We start from the raw sequence: 16,917 nt of genomic DNA, 5'->3' as shown, positions 1-16,917 counted from the left end.
TGTGTGTGTGTCAGATCAAGATCACTCTCCAGGAGGTAGGTGTATGTGTGTCAAAGTCAACAATCAAGAGAAGACTTCACCAGAGTGAATACAGAGGGTTCACCACAAGATGTAAACCATTGGTGGAACTCAAAAACAGGAAGGCCAGATTAGAGTTTGCCAAACATCATCTAAAAAAGCCTTCACAGTTCTGGAACAACATCCTATGGACAGATGAGACCAAGATCAACTTGTACCAGAGTGATGGGAAGAGAAGAGTATGGAAAAGGAAAGGAGCTGCTCATGATCCAAAGCATACCACCTCATCAGTGAAGCATGGTGGTGGTAGTGTCATGGCGTGGGCATGTATGGCTGCCAATGGAACTGGTTCTCTTGTATTTATTGATGATGTGACTGCTGACAAAAGCAGCAGGATGAATTCTGAAGTGTTTCGGGCAATATTATCTGCTCATATTCAGCCAAATGCTTCAGAACTCATTGGACGGCGCTTCACAGTGCAGACGGACAATGACCCGAAGCATACTGCGAAAGCAACCAAAGAGTTTTTTAAGGGAAAGAAGTGGAATGTTATGCAATGGCCAAGTCAATCACCTGACCTGAATCCGATTGAGCATGCATTTCACTTGCTGAAGACAAAACTGAAGGGAAAATGCCCCAAGAACAAGCAGGAACTGAAGACAGTTGCAGTAGAGGCCTGGCAGAGCATCACCAGGGATGAAACCCAGCGTCTGGTGATGTCTATGCGTTCCAGACTTCAGGCTGTAATTGACTGCAAAGGATTTGCAACCAAGTATTGAAAAGTGAAAGTTTGATTTATGATTGTTAATCTGTCCCATTACTTGTGGTCCCTTAAAAAGTGGGAGGCACATATACAAACTGTTGTAATTCCTACACCTTTCACCCAGGGCCGGATTAAGAGCATCATGGGCTTGGTGCTGAGGATTTTGAAGGGCCTTAAGGGCCGTGCCTTGGCATGCACCCAGAGGAGGAAGGGTGCAGCCATGCATGCCTAATTCAACATGGGATGCTGTCTCTGAAGCCCATAAACACATCCATGCATCGGTAACTGTCCCTCCTTGTCCGGCCTTCGCGCTGTGTGGGGAGGTTCTGAGGGTGCTGCCTGGGGAAGCGAGCATAGAAGCCAGACTTCTGTGTTTACAAGTGACAGAAGAGCGGTAACAGTGAATATGGCCAACCCGGGGCCTATATAAAAGGTAGGGGCCTGGAGCTGCAGCTCCAATAGCCCCTACGTTAATCTGGCCCTGCTTTCACCTGATTTGGATGTAAATACCCTCAAATTAAAGCTGGAAGTCTGCAGTTAAAGCACATCTTGTTTTGTTTCATTTAAAATCCATTGTGGTGGTGTATAGAGCCAAAAAGGTTAGAATTGTGTCAATGTTTCAATATTTATGGACCTGACTGTATGTTTCAAGGCTTTATTTCAACTCTGACAGAACTGAACCTTTGAAAAATGATCATTATCTTTTCTTTATTATATGAAAGACTACATAACAGCATCCCTTTTGAAAAAGTCTTCAAAACATGTACAAAAAAGATGAAAATCCACATTTCAGTCCTGCCACAGTTACAACTTATAGGAAAAAATTATACTTACTGACGCGGTCTGCAATGTTGTCTAGTTGTGAAGGTGAGCTGGATACGCTACTGCTTTGATGGGACGATGCATGACTTCCGGGCCGCTGGGGGTCTTCTATGGAGGGAGCGGGGGAGGGGCTATCTTGGATCCGTTCCTAGAGGGCAGGAAATACAGAAGAAGGTCAGCAACACACAATGTACATAAATAAAGCATTCATCATAATAATGTGAGAACTAAAGCAACATAATTCAGAATACTTCGTTAATCCCAAGGGAAATTATAACTCTCCTATACTAAGTGAATGGGTTCAGATGTCTCCAGAGAAGGGTTCTACAATTATGCTCTTCCAACCTTGTGGTGATAGTTTGGTGCAGACCCTTTTTTGTTCCAGCAGGACTGTGCACTATATACATAGTCAGCTGCATAAAGCAAGGGGTGACCAGTTTGGTGAGGAACTCAAGTGTCCTGCTTAGAGCTCCGACCTCAACCCTACTGAACACCTTTGGGATGAACTGAAACGCCAATGGCAAGCCAGGTCATCTTCTCCACCAACATCAGTACCTGGCCTCATACATGGGGACAAATTTCCACAGACACATTTTAAAATATTGTGGAGAGAGTCTTATCAGAAGAGTGGAGGATGGTATGGCCACAAAAAGCCAACTGTATAAGCAGGGCTGGTGCTTCCACTAGGCAAACTAGGCAGCCGCCTAGGGCGCATTGCCACCTAGGGGCGCAGCCAGGAGTCGACACTCTCTCTCCATCATGAATGATTATTGTGAGCTGAGGGTAGAGGTGGCGGTAGGGGAGGAAGAAGGGACAGAGAAAGATGCCAGGTGTCTTGGGCAATGGCGGAACTATCAGGCCCTGGCTTTCCACCACTGTTGGAGGGGCCCCAAGAGGCAGGAATGGAGCCCACCAGACTGCTGCCTGCACGATGATCCTCTTCAGCTGGAGCTGAATGGCCTTAACCCCAGGTCGGAAGTGACTCTCTGCACTGAGCTGGTAGGCAGCCGTTCATTTCCCTGGGTTGGTATTAAGCAAGGAGCGGAGGAGAGCTGAACCTGAGCCGGAGCTCGGCACTGGAGGGCGGAACCTTTACTGGGGCAGAAGCGACGAGGCACCAGAATGGTCTGAGGAGGTTGGTGATGAAGGACATGCGGAGCTCTCTGACTGCTGCTTTTCCCTCCACCAGGAGCCGGTTGGAGCTGTGGTGAGCATTGTGGTCCAGGAGAGGAGCGTCCTGGGAGACGGAATCAGCAGGATCACTGTGAAGGAGGGCAGAGTGGGGGCCACTCTCTTCATACCGCCCAGTTAGTGTCCCCAGAACAGGGGATCGGGGTCCCTGGGTGTTATATGGAGCATCCCTGGTATGAAAGGGAATCGGGGTCACCAGGTGTGCCATGAGGAATCAGAGTCACCAGGTGTGACATGGAGGATAGGGGTCACCGGGTGTAACAGGAGTTCAGGGTCACCAGGTGTGCCATGAGGAATTGGGGTCCCTGGGTGTACCATGGGGGATTGGGGTCCCCAAGTGTGACAAAGAGGAACATCAGGGTCCCCAGGTGTGACATGGAAGAACATCAGGGTCCCCAACTGTGACATGGAAAAACATCAGGGTCTGACATAGAGGAAAATTGGGGTCACTGAGTATGACAGCATGACATGGAGGAACACGGGAGTCCCTGGGTGTGACATGGAGGAACATCAGGGTCAGTGGGTATGACAGCATGACGGAGGAATATTGGGGTCCAAGGGTGTGACATGGAAAAACATCAAAGTCCCTGGGTGTGACACGGAGGGACATTAGGGTCCCCGAGTGTGACATGCAGGAATATGGGGGGGGATCACTGGGTATGAAAGAATAACATGGAGGAACCATCGGATCCGGGTCACTCTGTATGACATAAAGGAGTTTTTAACCCCTTCCCTTTTATTTGGGGGGGGGCGCAAGTAGCTGGTCTTGCCTAGGGCGTAAAATAGTCTAGCACCAGCCCTGTGTATAAGATGAATGGAGCCAAATCCATAAAGACATTGTTGACCTATATAGTGTGGAGGAAATGCGGATATCCTGCACAGAGCCCCGACCTCAACCCTACTGAAACTCTGGGATAGTTAGCCTGGTCTACTCCTCCAAAATAAGCACCTAACCTCACAAATGGGGACACATTTCCACCCATTCCCTCAACATCTTGTGGAAAGTCTTCTCAGAAGTGTGGAAACAACTTTATATTGACAGCCATGGTTTTGAAATAGGATGTTTAACAATGTTATAAGAGTTAAACGACTTCCTGGAGGAGTAGAAACCACAGTAATGTGGAGTTGCACACCATCACACCTATATGAGCTTTTCAAAACCATGGCCATGTGGAGTTGCCCCATTACTGGCCATGGTTTTGAAAAGCTCATATAGGTGTGATGGGGACAAATCCACTTTACTGGCCACGGTTATGGAAACCGCATATAGGTGTGATGGGGGACAATCCCACATTACTAGCCATGGTTGTGGAAAGCTCATATAGCTGTGATGAGGGACAACCCAACATTACTGGCCATGGTTTTCAAAAGCTTATATACTGAAAAATGAAAACCTAAAAAACAAAGACTTGACTAGAACGAAGTTTGCAGAGATGATTTGTTTCCATTTGATTACTCGGATTTACTACACTTTCCACGTCACGGTCGCTCTTACTGAAAAAATGTGTTATTGTCTGCCTCATTCCACAAATCAGATTCCCCACCGATTCCACCTTTGCATTGCTTCGCATCGTCCGGGAGCTGAATAAAATTCTTTCATATGAGACGGAAATGGGAATCAGGAGCCAGTCTCATCCTTTGTCATGTTCCTCTTTCTTCGGTGGTATTAATACCGTCCTCGGTGCTGGCCTCACACTGAACACTGGATATTTGCCACAGCAAAATGCAATTTTCTCCATCACATTATCTGTAATGGTCGACTGAATGGACAGCTGGGGAGAGTTTGCCAACTGCTCCTTCACAAACACAGCTAAACAAACTAAATGACAGTATATTAACCCCCGGAAATCACACCGACGCCAATATATGCAATCTTTAAACGGGAGTTATTCGAGCAAATAAAATATTATTGATTCGTGATGGCTGGAGAAACAGGCCTCGTTCCGCACTTATCCGTCTGGTCTTAATTTAAACAATTCTCCATAATGTGGCATTGCAGTCATATTTTCTGCAGGACGAACTGCATATGAAGTAGTGACTGTTAATCTACTGAACTCCAAAAAGAACATAAAAATCTGTAAATTTAATTTATTCTCCTATATTTAGAGGCTTTCCAGGCAAGGATAGCGGTGGGGGTACAGACTCAAGTCTTTAATTCACAGTATGGTCCAATTAGTTTTAGCACCATTTACATAAATTATATAAAGTGTAATAGAATTGTATTATGATGGTGTCCAGTGGTTGGGTCATGTTAAGGGTTTAGTGTTCTATGTATACACTGATCAGCCATAATTTTGTAAGAGAAATGTATTATTATCATGTCCAATGCCCAGTCATGTTGGAGGTCTAGTGTTCCATGTAGAGTGTAAAGAATGGTATCGTGATCATGTCCAATGGCCGGTCATGTTGGAGGTGTAGTGTTCTACGTATAGAGTGTAATAGAATGGTATTATGATGGTGTCCAATGGGCAGTCATGTTGGAGGTGTAGTGTTCTATGTATAGAATGTAATGAAATGGTATTATAATCATGTCCAATGGCCGGTCATGTTGGAGGTGTAGTGTTCTATGTATAGAGTGTAATAGAATGGTATTATGATGGTGTCCAATAATCTGTCATGTTGGAGGTCTAGTATTCAATGTATAGAATGTAATGGAATGGTATTATAATCATGTCCAATGGCCGGTCATGTTGGAGGTGTAGTGTTCTATGTATAGAGTGTAATAGAATGGTATTATGATGGTGTCCAATAATCTGTCATGTTGGAGGTCTAGTATTCAATGTATAGAATGTAATGGAATGGTATTATAATCATGTCCAATGGTTGGTCATGTTGGAGGTGTAGTGTTCTATGTATAGAGTGTAATAGAATGGTATTATGATCATTTCCAATGGCCAGTCATGTTGAAGGTGTAGTGTTCTATGTATAGAGAGTAATAGAATGGTATTATGTTGGTGTCCAATGCCCAGTCATGTTGGAGATCTAGTGTTCTATATATAGAGTGTAATAGAATAGTATTATGATCATTTCCAATGGCCAGTCACGTTGAAGGTGTAGTGTTCTACGTATAGAGTGTAATAGAATGGTATTATGATCATTTCCAATGGCCGGTCATGTTGAAGGTGTAGTGTTCTATGTATAGAGTGTAATAGAATGGTATTATGATCATTTCCAATGGCCGGTCATGTTGAAGGTGTAGTGTTCTACGTATAGAGTGTAATAGAATGGTATTATGTTGGTGTCCAATGCCCAGTCATGTTGGAGGTGTAGTGTTCTATGTATAGAGTGTAATAAAATTGTATCACGATCATGTCCAATTGTCGGTCATGTTGGAGGTCTAATGTTACATGTATAGATTGTAATATGATCATGTCTAATGCCCAGTCATGTTGGAGGTCTAGTATCCAAGTTTTCTAAGGGTAGTTACGCAGATTTGGCCATCTTGCTGCTGATTCCAAACACCTTTAACAGTCTTTACCAGGCCCTCAGCCCTGCTCCTGCTGGGGCCAAGACTGCAATCCTTCACTCAGTAAAGCTGCCTCCAGGGGCAGCAGCCCCAAGAGATTTGGAACCCTCCACGGAAAGGAAAAGAAACCTCTGTTAAGGCCTCTAGAATATTTATCACCCCCCCCCCATCCACCTTCTTTACACCTCCTTCCAGGGACTGGCTGGGGCATGATAACTGGGGGGGGGAGGTAGGATCCGGGGGCCCCCCTTGTTAAAGTGAACTTCCAGACTCCGATAAGCCCCCCCCTGCCAGCAGACCCTGACAACAACAGCCCAGGGTTGTCGGGAAGAGACCTTTGCCCCCATTAACATGGAGACAAGGTGCTTTGGGGTGGGGGAGGACATGTGGCCTGGTATTATTCAGGAGGGGTACCTGGTTGGAGCCAGAGGCTCTAATGAGCTTCAAAAAAGGGTGAGCTCGGGGAGCAGAGAACTGTGCCCTGAGCCCACCAAGTTGTGTGACAGCCCACCCAGCTGGTGTGTTTCGGGGGGGGGGCTGTATGGTGTGCGGGCTGGTGTGGTTCGTTTGACGACCCCCCCCCCCGGCCTATGGAGCACCAGCCGCCACCACTGGTATAAACTCACTTTTTTATTTCTGATAAATATTCATACTGGTGATTTAAATCTCCCCGCCCTATTTTCTGGAAACTTCTTACAGAGGAAGGTGGGAGGAATCACATTGGATGACTGACAGATCAACAGATATTTTTTTGTACCTGTAGCATTTTAAAGGGAACATAAGGAGATGTACTTAAAATGTTTGTTTTTCTATTGCTTTTACCCCAGACATACCATTTAATATTCAGCTTCCCGATTGGGTGCAGTTTTTAGCAGCATTTTTTTCTTAATTTCAAAACAATCATAAATTCTGGAAATCAGTACTAGAGGCCGAGGGCCGCTTTGCGAACTCCCTGATAAATAAAACAAAGTCAGCTGACAAATCATTTTCCTCTTTGTAAGTAAACAGGACAATATTTCAGCAGCATAATCGCCGAGCATCTCTTCAGCTCCTTAACAGCAATCCGCTTCATTAGGTAGCTACTGTTGTGTCTCAGCCTAGTTAAAATTTCACTCCAAGTTAATCTGTTTTTATCACAAATGAAAGCGCCGGCGATAATGTCCCCCCCCTTCATTCGCCCCAGACAGGGTTAACGCCATTTGCAGCCGATTCCGGGAGGGCATATATATATATTTAGGAAAATGAGAAAAACGAAAAAACTTCAAACGTTTTTGTTACGCCGGCGCTACGGTTTTATCTGCCATTTCTGGATTTTTACTGTTCGGTCGCACTCCATATATTTTATACGTTTTGCTATTGCGGTGTCTCCCCGCGAGCCACCATAGCCAATGGGATTTTTAGGGCCGGCGGAGGAGCAATGTAACCGTGTTATGATTTTATAAGAAAAATATTTTCTCTGGGAATTACGGCAGATATCGGACGTTTTGTACGCAGAGAAGCGCCCCCAGATGATGGGTCGCCTTAAAGGGCTACTACCAAGGATTTTTTTAAATGGCGCGTGTGTCCGCACGTATGTGGTCATACTTTCCATTATTAGAAGTAGAAATACGTATGGTAGGGAGGATACTTAAATCAAATTGATTTCCTATTCAGAACAACAACAAATTCTATATATATTAATTTACAAATATAAATATTGTGTGTGTGTATATATATTCATAAAAAAATATTTAGGATATACAGTGATTGCGAAAGTATTCGGCCCCCTTGAACTTTGACCTTTTGCCACATTTCAGGCTTCAAACATAAAGATATAAAACTTCAATTTTTTGTGAAGAATCAACAACAAGTGTGACACAATCATGAAGTGGAACGAAATTTATTGGATATTTCAAACTTTTTTAACAAATAAAAAACTGAAAAATTGGGCGTGCAAAATTATTCAGCCCACCTTTTGCTGCGATTACAGCTGTAAGTCGCTTGGGGTATGTCTCTATCAGTTTTGCACATCGAGAGACTGAAATTTTTGCCCATTCCTCCTTGCAGAACAGCTCGAGCTCAGTGAGGTTGGATGGAGAGCGTTTGTGAACAGCAGTGTTCAGTTCTTTCCACAGATTCTCGGTTGGATTCAGGTCTGGACTTTGACTTGGCCATTCTAACACCTGGATATGTTTATTTGTGAACCATTCCATTGTAGATTTTGCTTTATGTTTTGGATCATTGTCTTGTTGGAAGACAAATCTTCGTCCCAGTCTCAGGTCTTTTGCAGACTCCATCAGGTTTTCTTCCAGAATGGTCCTGTATTTGGCTCCATCCATCTTCCCATCAATTTTAACCATCTTCCCTGTCCCTGCTGAAGAAAAGCAGGCCCAAACCATGATGCTGCCACCACCATGTTTGACAGTGGGGATGGTGTGTTCAGGGTGATGAGCTGCTGTTGCCAAAAAGTTTGATTTTGGTTTCATCTGACCAGAGCACCTTCTTCCACATGTTTGGTGTCTCCCAGGTGGCTTGTGGCAAACTTTAAACGACACTTTTTATGGATATCTTTAAGAAATGGCTTTCTTCTTGCCACTCTTCCATAAAGGGCAGATTTGTGCAGTATACGACTGATTGTTGTCCTATGGACAGAGTCTCCCACCTCAGCTGTAGATCTCTGCAGTTCATCCAGAGTGATCATGGGCCTCTTGGCTGCATCTCTGATCAGTCTTCTCCTTGTATGAGCTGAAAGTTTAGAGGGACGGCCAGGTCTTCGTAGATTTGCAGTGGTCTGATACTCCTTCCATTTCAATATTATCGCTTGCACAGTGCTCCTTGGGATGTTTAAAGCTTGGGAAATCTTTTTGTATCCAAATCCGGCTTTAAACTTCTCCACAACAGTATCTCGGACCTGCCTGGTGTGTTCCTTGTTCTTCATGATGCTCTCTGCGCTTTAAACGGACCTCTGAGACTATCACAGTGCAGGTGAATTTATACGGAGACTTGATTACACACAGGTGGATTCTATTTATCATCATTAGTCATTTAGGTCAACATTGGATCATTCAGAGATCCTCACTGAACTTCTGGAGAGAGTTTGCTGCACTGAAAGTAAAGGGGCTGAATAATTTTGCACGCCTAATTTTTCAGTTTTTTTATTTGTTAACAAAGTTTGAAATATCCAATAAATTTCGTTCCACTTCATGATTGTGTCCCACTTGTTGATTCTTCACAAAAAATTACAGTTTTATATCTTTATGTTTGAAGCCTGAAATGTGGCAAAAGTTTGCAAAGTTCAAGGGGGCCGAATACTTTCGCAAGGCACTGTATATACACATATATACACACACACATTCATAAAAAAAAAAAAAATATGTATGGTGAGCAGCACAACAGCAATGGTTCGTTGAAGTTGTGTGCAAAGCAATCAAGCCATCCCACAGGCTGTATATATAAGAGAACAAGTCCACAGGGATTGCTGCACAAATATTCTTTTATTAGAAAAACATCCAAAAGTACATACCAGTACAATATCAGAGTATTTCGATAGTAACGTTTCGGACTCCAAAGTGAACGTCCTTCCTCATACAGAAATACATCCAAATCTCTATACAAATACAAAGGCTTATATATGCTCAAACATCAATTAAGAATCCACAAGTCATCAATCATTAGTTAATTCACACAGGTGTCTCCAATTGATCATTAGGAGGACTGAGATAAGGTTACAAAGCACGGATTCTTCCCTATGTATAATTAGTCATATCCAGTATATTCTGTCCTAATAGTAAAGGAATGGAAAAATATTTATCAATAAAAAAGACTCCACAAAAGCATTTATTTCAATCAATGAAATAACACAATTAATGATATATTGCAGTATTGGATATAGCTGTCACTGTTGAAGGTGTAAGACACATATATCAGACCAAAAGGTCCATTTATAAAGATACTATTTATAAAAATAAATACAAATCGAGTTCAGAATTTAACCCCTTCGGTTGTAAAGTGTCTAAAAAATGGATCCACTGGACTTCACGTTTCCTAAGTTGTAGTTCACAATTTCCTCCCCTTCTATTTCTAGGTATGTTATCAATAACCATAAATCTCAATTGGGACACTGAGTGTCCTTTTTCCAAAAAAATGTCTCGCTAGTGGTAACTGAATTAGTTTGTCCTTTATTGAGTATTTATGTCGGGCAGTGGTGTATTTAGGTTTTGTGTTGCCCTAGGCCTGACTAAGTTTGTGCCCCCCTAATTTAAATATGACCTACCCTTCCTGTAAAGGCCACACCCCTTCCTGTTTATGACCCGCCCTGTCATCTGTACACCACCGACCACAACCACAGTCTATCTGTGCCCATCAGCATAGCCTTATCAGTTCCCATAAGTTCAGCCTCATCAGTGCCCATCAGTGCCAATCAGTGCAGCATATCAGTGTGGACTCATCAGTGGTCCTCAATACAGCCCCATCAGTGGCCATCAGTCTAGCCTATCAGTGCCCATTAGTGCAGCCTATCATACCGGCAGGTAAAAGTGTGGCTGCTTTATAGGAATGCCAGACTGATTTGCCTCCTGGACCCTGCCTTCTTGCCCAATTCGCCCCATAATACTGGCACTAAACTAAAAGTGTAGCACAAGCCAGGGGGACCCTTTTCATGCAGGAGCCAAGAGTAGGCTGTTTTTTTCATGCGGTGTGCACCTTTTTTTGCTGCCCCCCTGCAAAGTGCCCCCTGCAAAGTGCCGATACAGCACTGATGTCGGGCAATGCGGTCTTTAACTTTTTGGGTGGTTTCACCAACATAATATAGGCCACAAGGGCATTTGATGATATATATAACATATGAAGACTGACATGTAAAATGATCCTTGATTTTTATATCATATCCCTTGTGTGGATGTGTAAAGTTTTTTCCTTTTATCATTGAATTGCATTGAATGCAACTCAGGCATGGATAAGAGCCTGTGTTTTTTTGGTCCTAAAAATGTTACAATAGGACTAGGATCAACATACTGGTCAGTCTTCACTAACCTGTCACGTAAGGATCTGCCTTCTCTGTATGACGGTAGTGGGGGTGCGTGAAATTCCGGAATATTGGGATAATTTTCTCCCAATATAGACCAGTGTTTATTAACAATTTTCTGTATTTCGGTGGAGAATGGGTGAAATTGTGACACAAAGGGGATCCTCCTTTGAAAACTTCGTGAGTTTGAAAATGTCATTACTTGTTTCTGTTCTTTATTACTTATCACGGAAGGATATCCCCTTTCTGTCAGTTTCTCACCCATCTCTTTCAATCTGATTGCACAAGTCTGTGGGTTAGTTACTATTCTTTTAACTCATGTAAATTGGCTTCTAGGGATAGATTTGAAAACACCAACTGGATGAAAACTATTGTAATGCAGAAGTTGATTTTTATCTATTGGCTTAGTGTATAAAGCACTAATAATGTGTGTGCCATTCAAGGTTAACATTGTATCCAAAAATTGAATCTTTTCAGAGCTGTATGTCATACTAAATTCTAATCCAGGTATCAAATGGTTAATATAGTAATTGAACAGCGATAAGGAACCAATGTCGCCACTCCACACTGCAAACACATCATCCACAAATCTGAACCAGAACTTTCAGTGCTTCATAAATTGTATATTATTATAAATGAAGGAAGTTTCCACCATATCCATGAATGCATTAGCGTATGGGGGAGCGACATTAGAACCCATCGCTGCCCCTCTGAGTTGCATAAAGTGCTGTTCTTTAAACAAAAATTTATTTTCTTCCAATACCACCTTCAACAGATCAAACAAAAACAAAACTTGATCACTATTGTATAAAACCGGATGTTTTAACAAACGGTAACATGCCTCAATCCCCAATTCATGTGGAATGATAGTATATAAACTACCTACGTCCCATGTTTTGTTGGATCTGTTGAAGGTGGTATTGGAAGAAAATAAATTTTTGTTTAAAGAACAGCACTTTATGCAACTCAGAGGGGCAGCGATGGGTTCTAATGTCGCACCCCCATACGCTAATGCATTCATGGATATGGTGGAAACTTCCTTCATTTATAATAATATACAATTTGTGAAGCACTGAAAGTGCTGGTTCAGATTTGTGGATGATGTGTTTGCAGTGTGGAGTGGCGACATTGGTTCCTTATCGCTGTTCAATTACTATATTAACCATTTGATACCTGGATTAGAATTTAGTATGACATACAGCTCTGAAAAGATTCCATTTTTGGATACAATGTTAACCTTGGATGGCACACGCATTATTAGTGATTTATACACTAAGCCAAAAGATAAAAATCAACTTCTGCATTACAATAGTTTTCATCCAGTTGGTGTTTTCAAATCTATCCCTAGAAGCCAATTTACACGAGTTAAAAGAATAGTAACTAACCCACAGACTTGTGCAATCAGATTGAAAGAGATGGATGAGAAACTGACAGAAAGGGGATATCCTTCTGAGATAATTAATAAAGAACAGAAACAAGTAATGACATTTTCAAACTTACAAAGTTTTCAAAGGAGGATCCCCTTTGTGTCACAATTTCACCCATTCTCCACCGAAATACAGAAAATTGTTAATAAACACTGGTCTATATTGGGAGAAAATTATCCCAATATTCCGGAATTTCACGCACCCCCACTACCATCATACAGAAAAGGCAGAACCTTACGTGACAGGTTAGTGAAGACTGACCAGTATGTTGATCCTAGTCCTATTGTAACATTTTTAGGACATAAAACCACAGGCTCTTATCCATGCCTGAGTTGCATTCAATGCAATTCAATGATAAAAGGAAAAAACTTTACACATCCACACAAGGGATATGATATAAAAACCAAGGATCATTTTACATGACAAGATTTACATCTTCATATGTTATATATATCATCAAATGCCCTTGTGGCTTATATTATGTTGGTGAAACCACCCAAAAAGTTAAAGACCGCATTGCCCGACATAAATACTCAATAAAGGACAAACTAATTCAGTTACCACTAGCGAGACATTTTTTGGAAAAAGGACACTCAGTGTCCCAATTGAGATTTATGGTTATTGATAACATACCGAGAAATAGAAGGGGAGGAAATCGTGAACTAAAACTTAGGAAACGTGAAGTCCAGTGGATCCATTTTTTAGACACTTTACAACCGAAGGGGTTAAATTCTGAACTCGATTCGTATTTATTTTTATAAATAGTATCTTTATAAATGGACCTTTTGGTCTGATATATGTGTCTTACACCTTCAACAGTGACAGCTATATCCAATACCGCAATATATCATTAATTGTGTTATTTCATTGATTGAAATACATGCTTTTGTGGAGTCTTTTTTATTGATAAATATTTTTCCATTCCTTTACTATTAGGACAGAATATACTGGATATGGCTAATTATACATAGGGAAGAATCCGTGCTTTGTAACCTTATCTCAGTCCTCCTAATGATCAATTGGAGACACCTGTGTGAATTAACTAATGATTGATGACTTGTGGATTCTTAATTGATGTTTGAGCATATATAAGCCTTTGTATTTGTATAGAGATTTGGATGTATTTCTGTATGAGGAAGGACGTTCCCTTTGGAGTCCGAAACGTTACTATCGAAATACTCTGATATTGTACTGGTATGTACTTTTGGATGTTTTTCTAATAAAGAAAGAATATTTATGCAGCAATCCCTGTGGACTTGTTCTCATATATATATATATATATATATATATATATATATATATATATATATATATATATATATATATATAGATATATAGATATATAGATATAGATAGATAGATATAGATATAGATAGATAGATAGATAGATAGATAGATAGATAGATAGATATACATATACATACATACATACACAGGGCTTTTATTCTCAATAGGGGCAGGAACTCCCCCCTTCTGAGTGACCCCTTGTCTCCACCCACTACCCACCTCTGAGCACTGTCCCTTGGTTTCATCCCCTACCCACCTCCCACGCACAACAAAACACCTCACCCAGCTAAAAAAGATCCACCCCAGCAACATTAGACCCCTCTCCAGTAGCAACAACGGCTTTCCCAGCAACCAGTATCAATAGATCAGCCAACAATAGACCCCTACCTCAACAGAAGATCCCTACCAACAACATAAGACCCCCCCCAGCAACAAAATATCCCCCAGCAGCAACAATATACCCTCACACAATAACCGATCCCTACCAGCGACAATAGATCCCCAAGCAGACAGCATCAAGAGACCCTCCAACACACCCCACACCCCTTGCTATTACATACATACATACATTCAGTTCTGAAGGTGCCGGGACTGTGTTCCCCCTCCCCCACGTTCCTGCTGAAAAAAAGATCTGTGTGTGTATATATATATATATCTACAAATCCAATTCCAAAAAAGTTGGGACATTGTACAAATTGTAAGTAAAAAAGGAATGGACTAATTTACAAATCTCATAAACGTATATTTTATTCACAATATAATATAGATAAGATATCAAATGTTGAAAGTGAGACATTTTGAAATGTCATGTCAAATATTGGCTCATTTTGGATTTCATGAGAGCTACACATTTCAAAAAAGTTGGGACAGGTAGCAATAAGAGGCCGAAAAAGTTAAATCTACATATAAGGAACAGCTGGAGGACCATATCGAAACTTATTAGGTCAATTGGCAACATGATTGGGTATAAAAAGAACCTCTCAGAGTGGCAGTGTCTCTCAGAAGTCAGGATGGGCCGAGGATCACCAATTCCCCCAATGCTGCGGCGAAAAATAGTGGAGCAATATCAGAAAGGAGTTTCTCAGAGAAAAATTGCAGAGCTTGAAGTTTTCATCATCTACAGTGCATAATATCATCCAAAGATTCAGAGAATCTGGAACAATCTCTGTGCGTAAGGGTCAAGGCTGGAAAACCATACTGGATGGCGGTGATCTTCGGACCCTTAGACGGCACTGCATCACATACAGGAATGCTACTGTAATGGAAATCACAACATGGGCTCAGGAATACTTCCAGAAAACATTGTCGGTGAACACAATCCACCGTGCCATTCACCGTTGCCGGCTAAAACTCTATAGGCCAAAAAAGAAGCCATATCTAAACATGATCCAGAAGCGCAGGTGTTTTCTCTGGGCCAAGGCTCATTTAAAATGGTCTGTGGCAAAGTGGAAAACTGTTCTGTGGTCAGACGAATCAAAATTTGAAGTTCTTTTTGGAAAACTGGGACGCCATGTCATCCGGACTAAAGAGGACAAGGACAACCCAAGTTGTTCTCAGCGCTCAGTTCAGAAGCCGGCATCTCTGATGGTATGGGGTTGAATGAGTGCGTGTGGCATGGGCAGCTTACACATCTGGAAAGGCATCATCAATGCTGAAAGGTAAATCCAAGTTCTAGAACAACATATGCTCCCATCCAGAAGTCGTCTCTTTCAGGGAAGACCTTGCCTTTTCCAACATGACAATGCCAGACCACAAACTGCATCAATTACAACATCATGGCTGCGTAGAAGAAGGATCCGGGTACTGAAATGGCCAGCCTGCAGTCCAGACCTTTCACCCATAGAAAACATTTGGCGCATCATAAAGAGGAAGATGTGACAAAGAAGACCTAAGACAGTTGATAACTAGAAGCCTGTATTAGACAAGAATGGGACAACATTCCTATTCCTAAACTTCAGCAACTTCTCCTCAGTCCCCAGACGTTTGCAGACTGTTATAAAAAGAAGAGGGGAGGCCACACAGTGCTAAACATGGCCTTGTCCCAATTTTTTTGAGATGTGTTGATGCCATGAAATTTAAAATTAACTTATTTTTCCCTTAAAATGATACATTTTCTCAGTTTAAACATTTGATGTGTCATCTATGTTGTATTCTGAATAAAATATTGAAATTTGAAACTTCCACATCATTGCATTCTGTTTTTGTTCACAATTTGTACAGCGTCCCAACTTTTTTGGAATCGGGTTTGTATGTATATATATATATATATATATTTATTTATATATATATTAGAGCTGCACGATTCTGGCTAAAATGAGAATGACGTTTTTTTTTTGCTTAGAATGAAGATCACAATTCTCGGGGTAACATCATCTTTTACATCATACAAAAAAATTGGGCTAACTTTACTGTTTTGTTTTTTTTTTTAATTTATTAAAGTGTATACTTTCTAAAAAAAATTGTGTTTGAATGACTTCTGCGCCAATACAGTGTAACATAAAAGATTGCAACGATCACCATTTTATTCTCTAGGGTCTCTGATAAAAAAATATTATATTATATATATATATATATATATAATGTTTGGGGGTTCTAAGTAATTTTCTAGCAAAAATACAGATTTTAACTTGTAAACAACAAGTGTCAGAAAAGGTTTGGTTTTAAAGAGGTTAAATTGCCCTCGTTTACAGACGATGTAGAAGAAGGAAATGATACATTGTAATACATTGTGTTTATAGCCATCTCCCAGCCTTAACAATGTTGATAAACATTTGCTGGAGGCTCTTTTTATTTTAAATTTTTTTTGGAAAGCTGTGAGTGAGCAGAGAACGGCGCTGTTAGACCCCGTTCAGACAGGGGCGACACGACTTGGTGGGGCGACCTCGGCGCGACTTGCACGGACTTAATTTCATTGAACGTCTATGCAAGTCGCCTCCAGGTC

The 16,917-nt window shown here is 41.5% G+C and overlaps 1 protein-coding gene across 4 annotated transcripts in view; it reads right to left on the bottom strand.

Moving 5' to 3' along the window:
- Positions 1-16,917, bottom strand: part of DACH2 (dachshund family transcription factor 2) — a 680,850-nt gene that overhangs the window by 167,064 nt on the left and 496,869 nt on the right. For all 4 annotated transcript variants that reach the window (XM_082263125.1, XM_082263126.1, XM_082263127.1 and 1 more), the window contains one exon: positions 1,616-1,751. In XM_082263125.1, the coding sequence (XP_082119251.1) occupies positions 1,616-1,751 (136 nt within the window). The remainder of the gene's footprint in view (positions 1-1,615; positions 1,752-16,917) is intronic.

Source organism: Pelophylax lessonae (assembly GCF_965119305.1).
Source record: "Pelophylax lessonae genome assembly, chromosome: 7".
Classification (NCBI taxonomy): domain Eukaryota; kingdom Metazoa; phylum Chordata; class Amphibia; order Anura; family Ranidae; genus Pelophylax; species Pelophylax lessonae.
The sequence above is the reverse complement of the archived record's forward strand: the minus strand, read 5'-3'. Positions and strand labels throughout refer to the sequence as shown.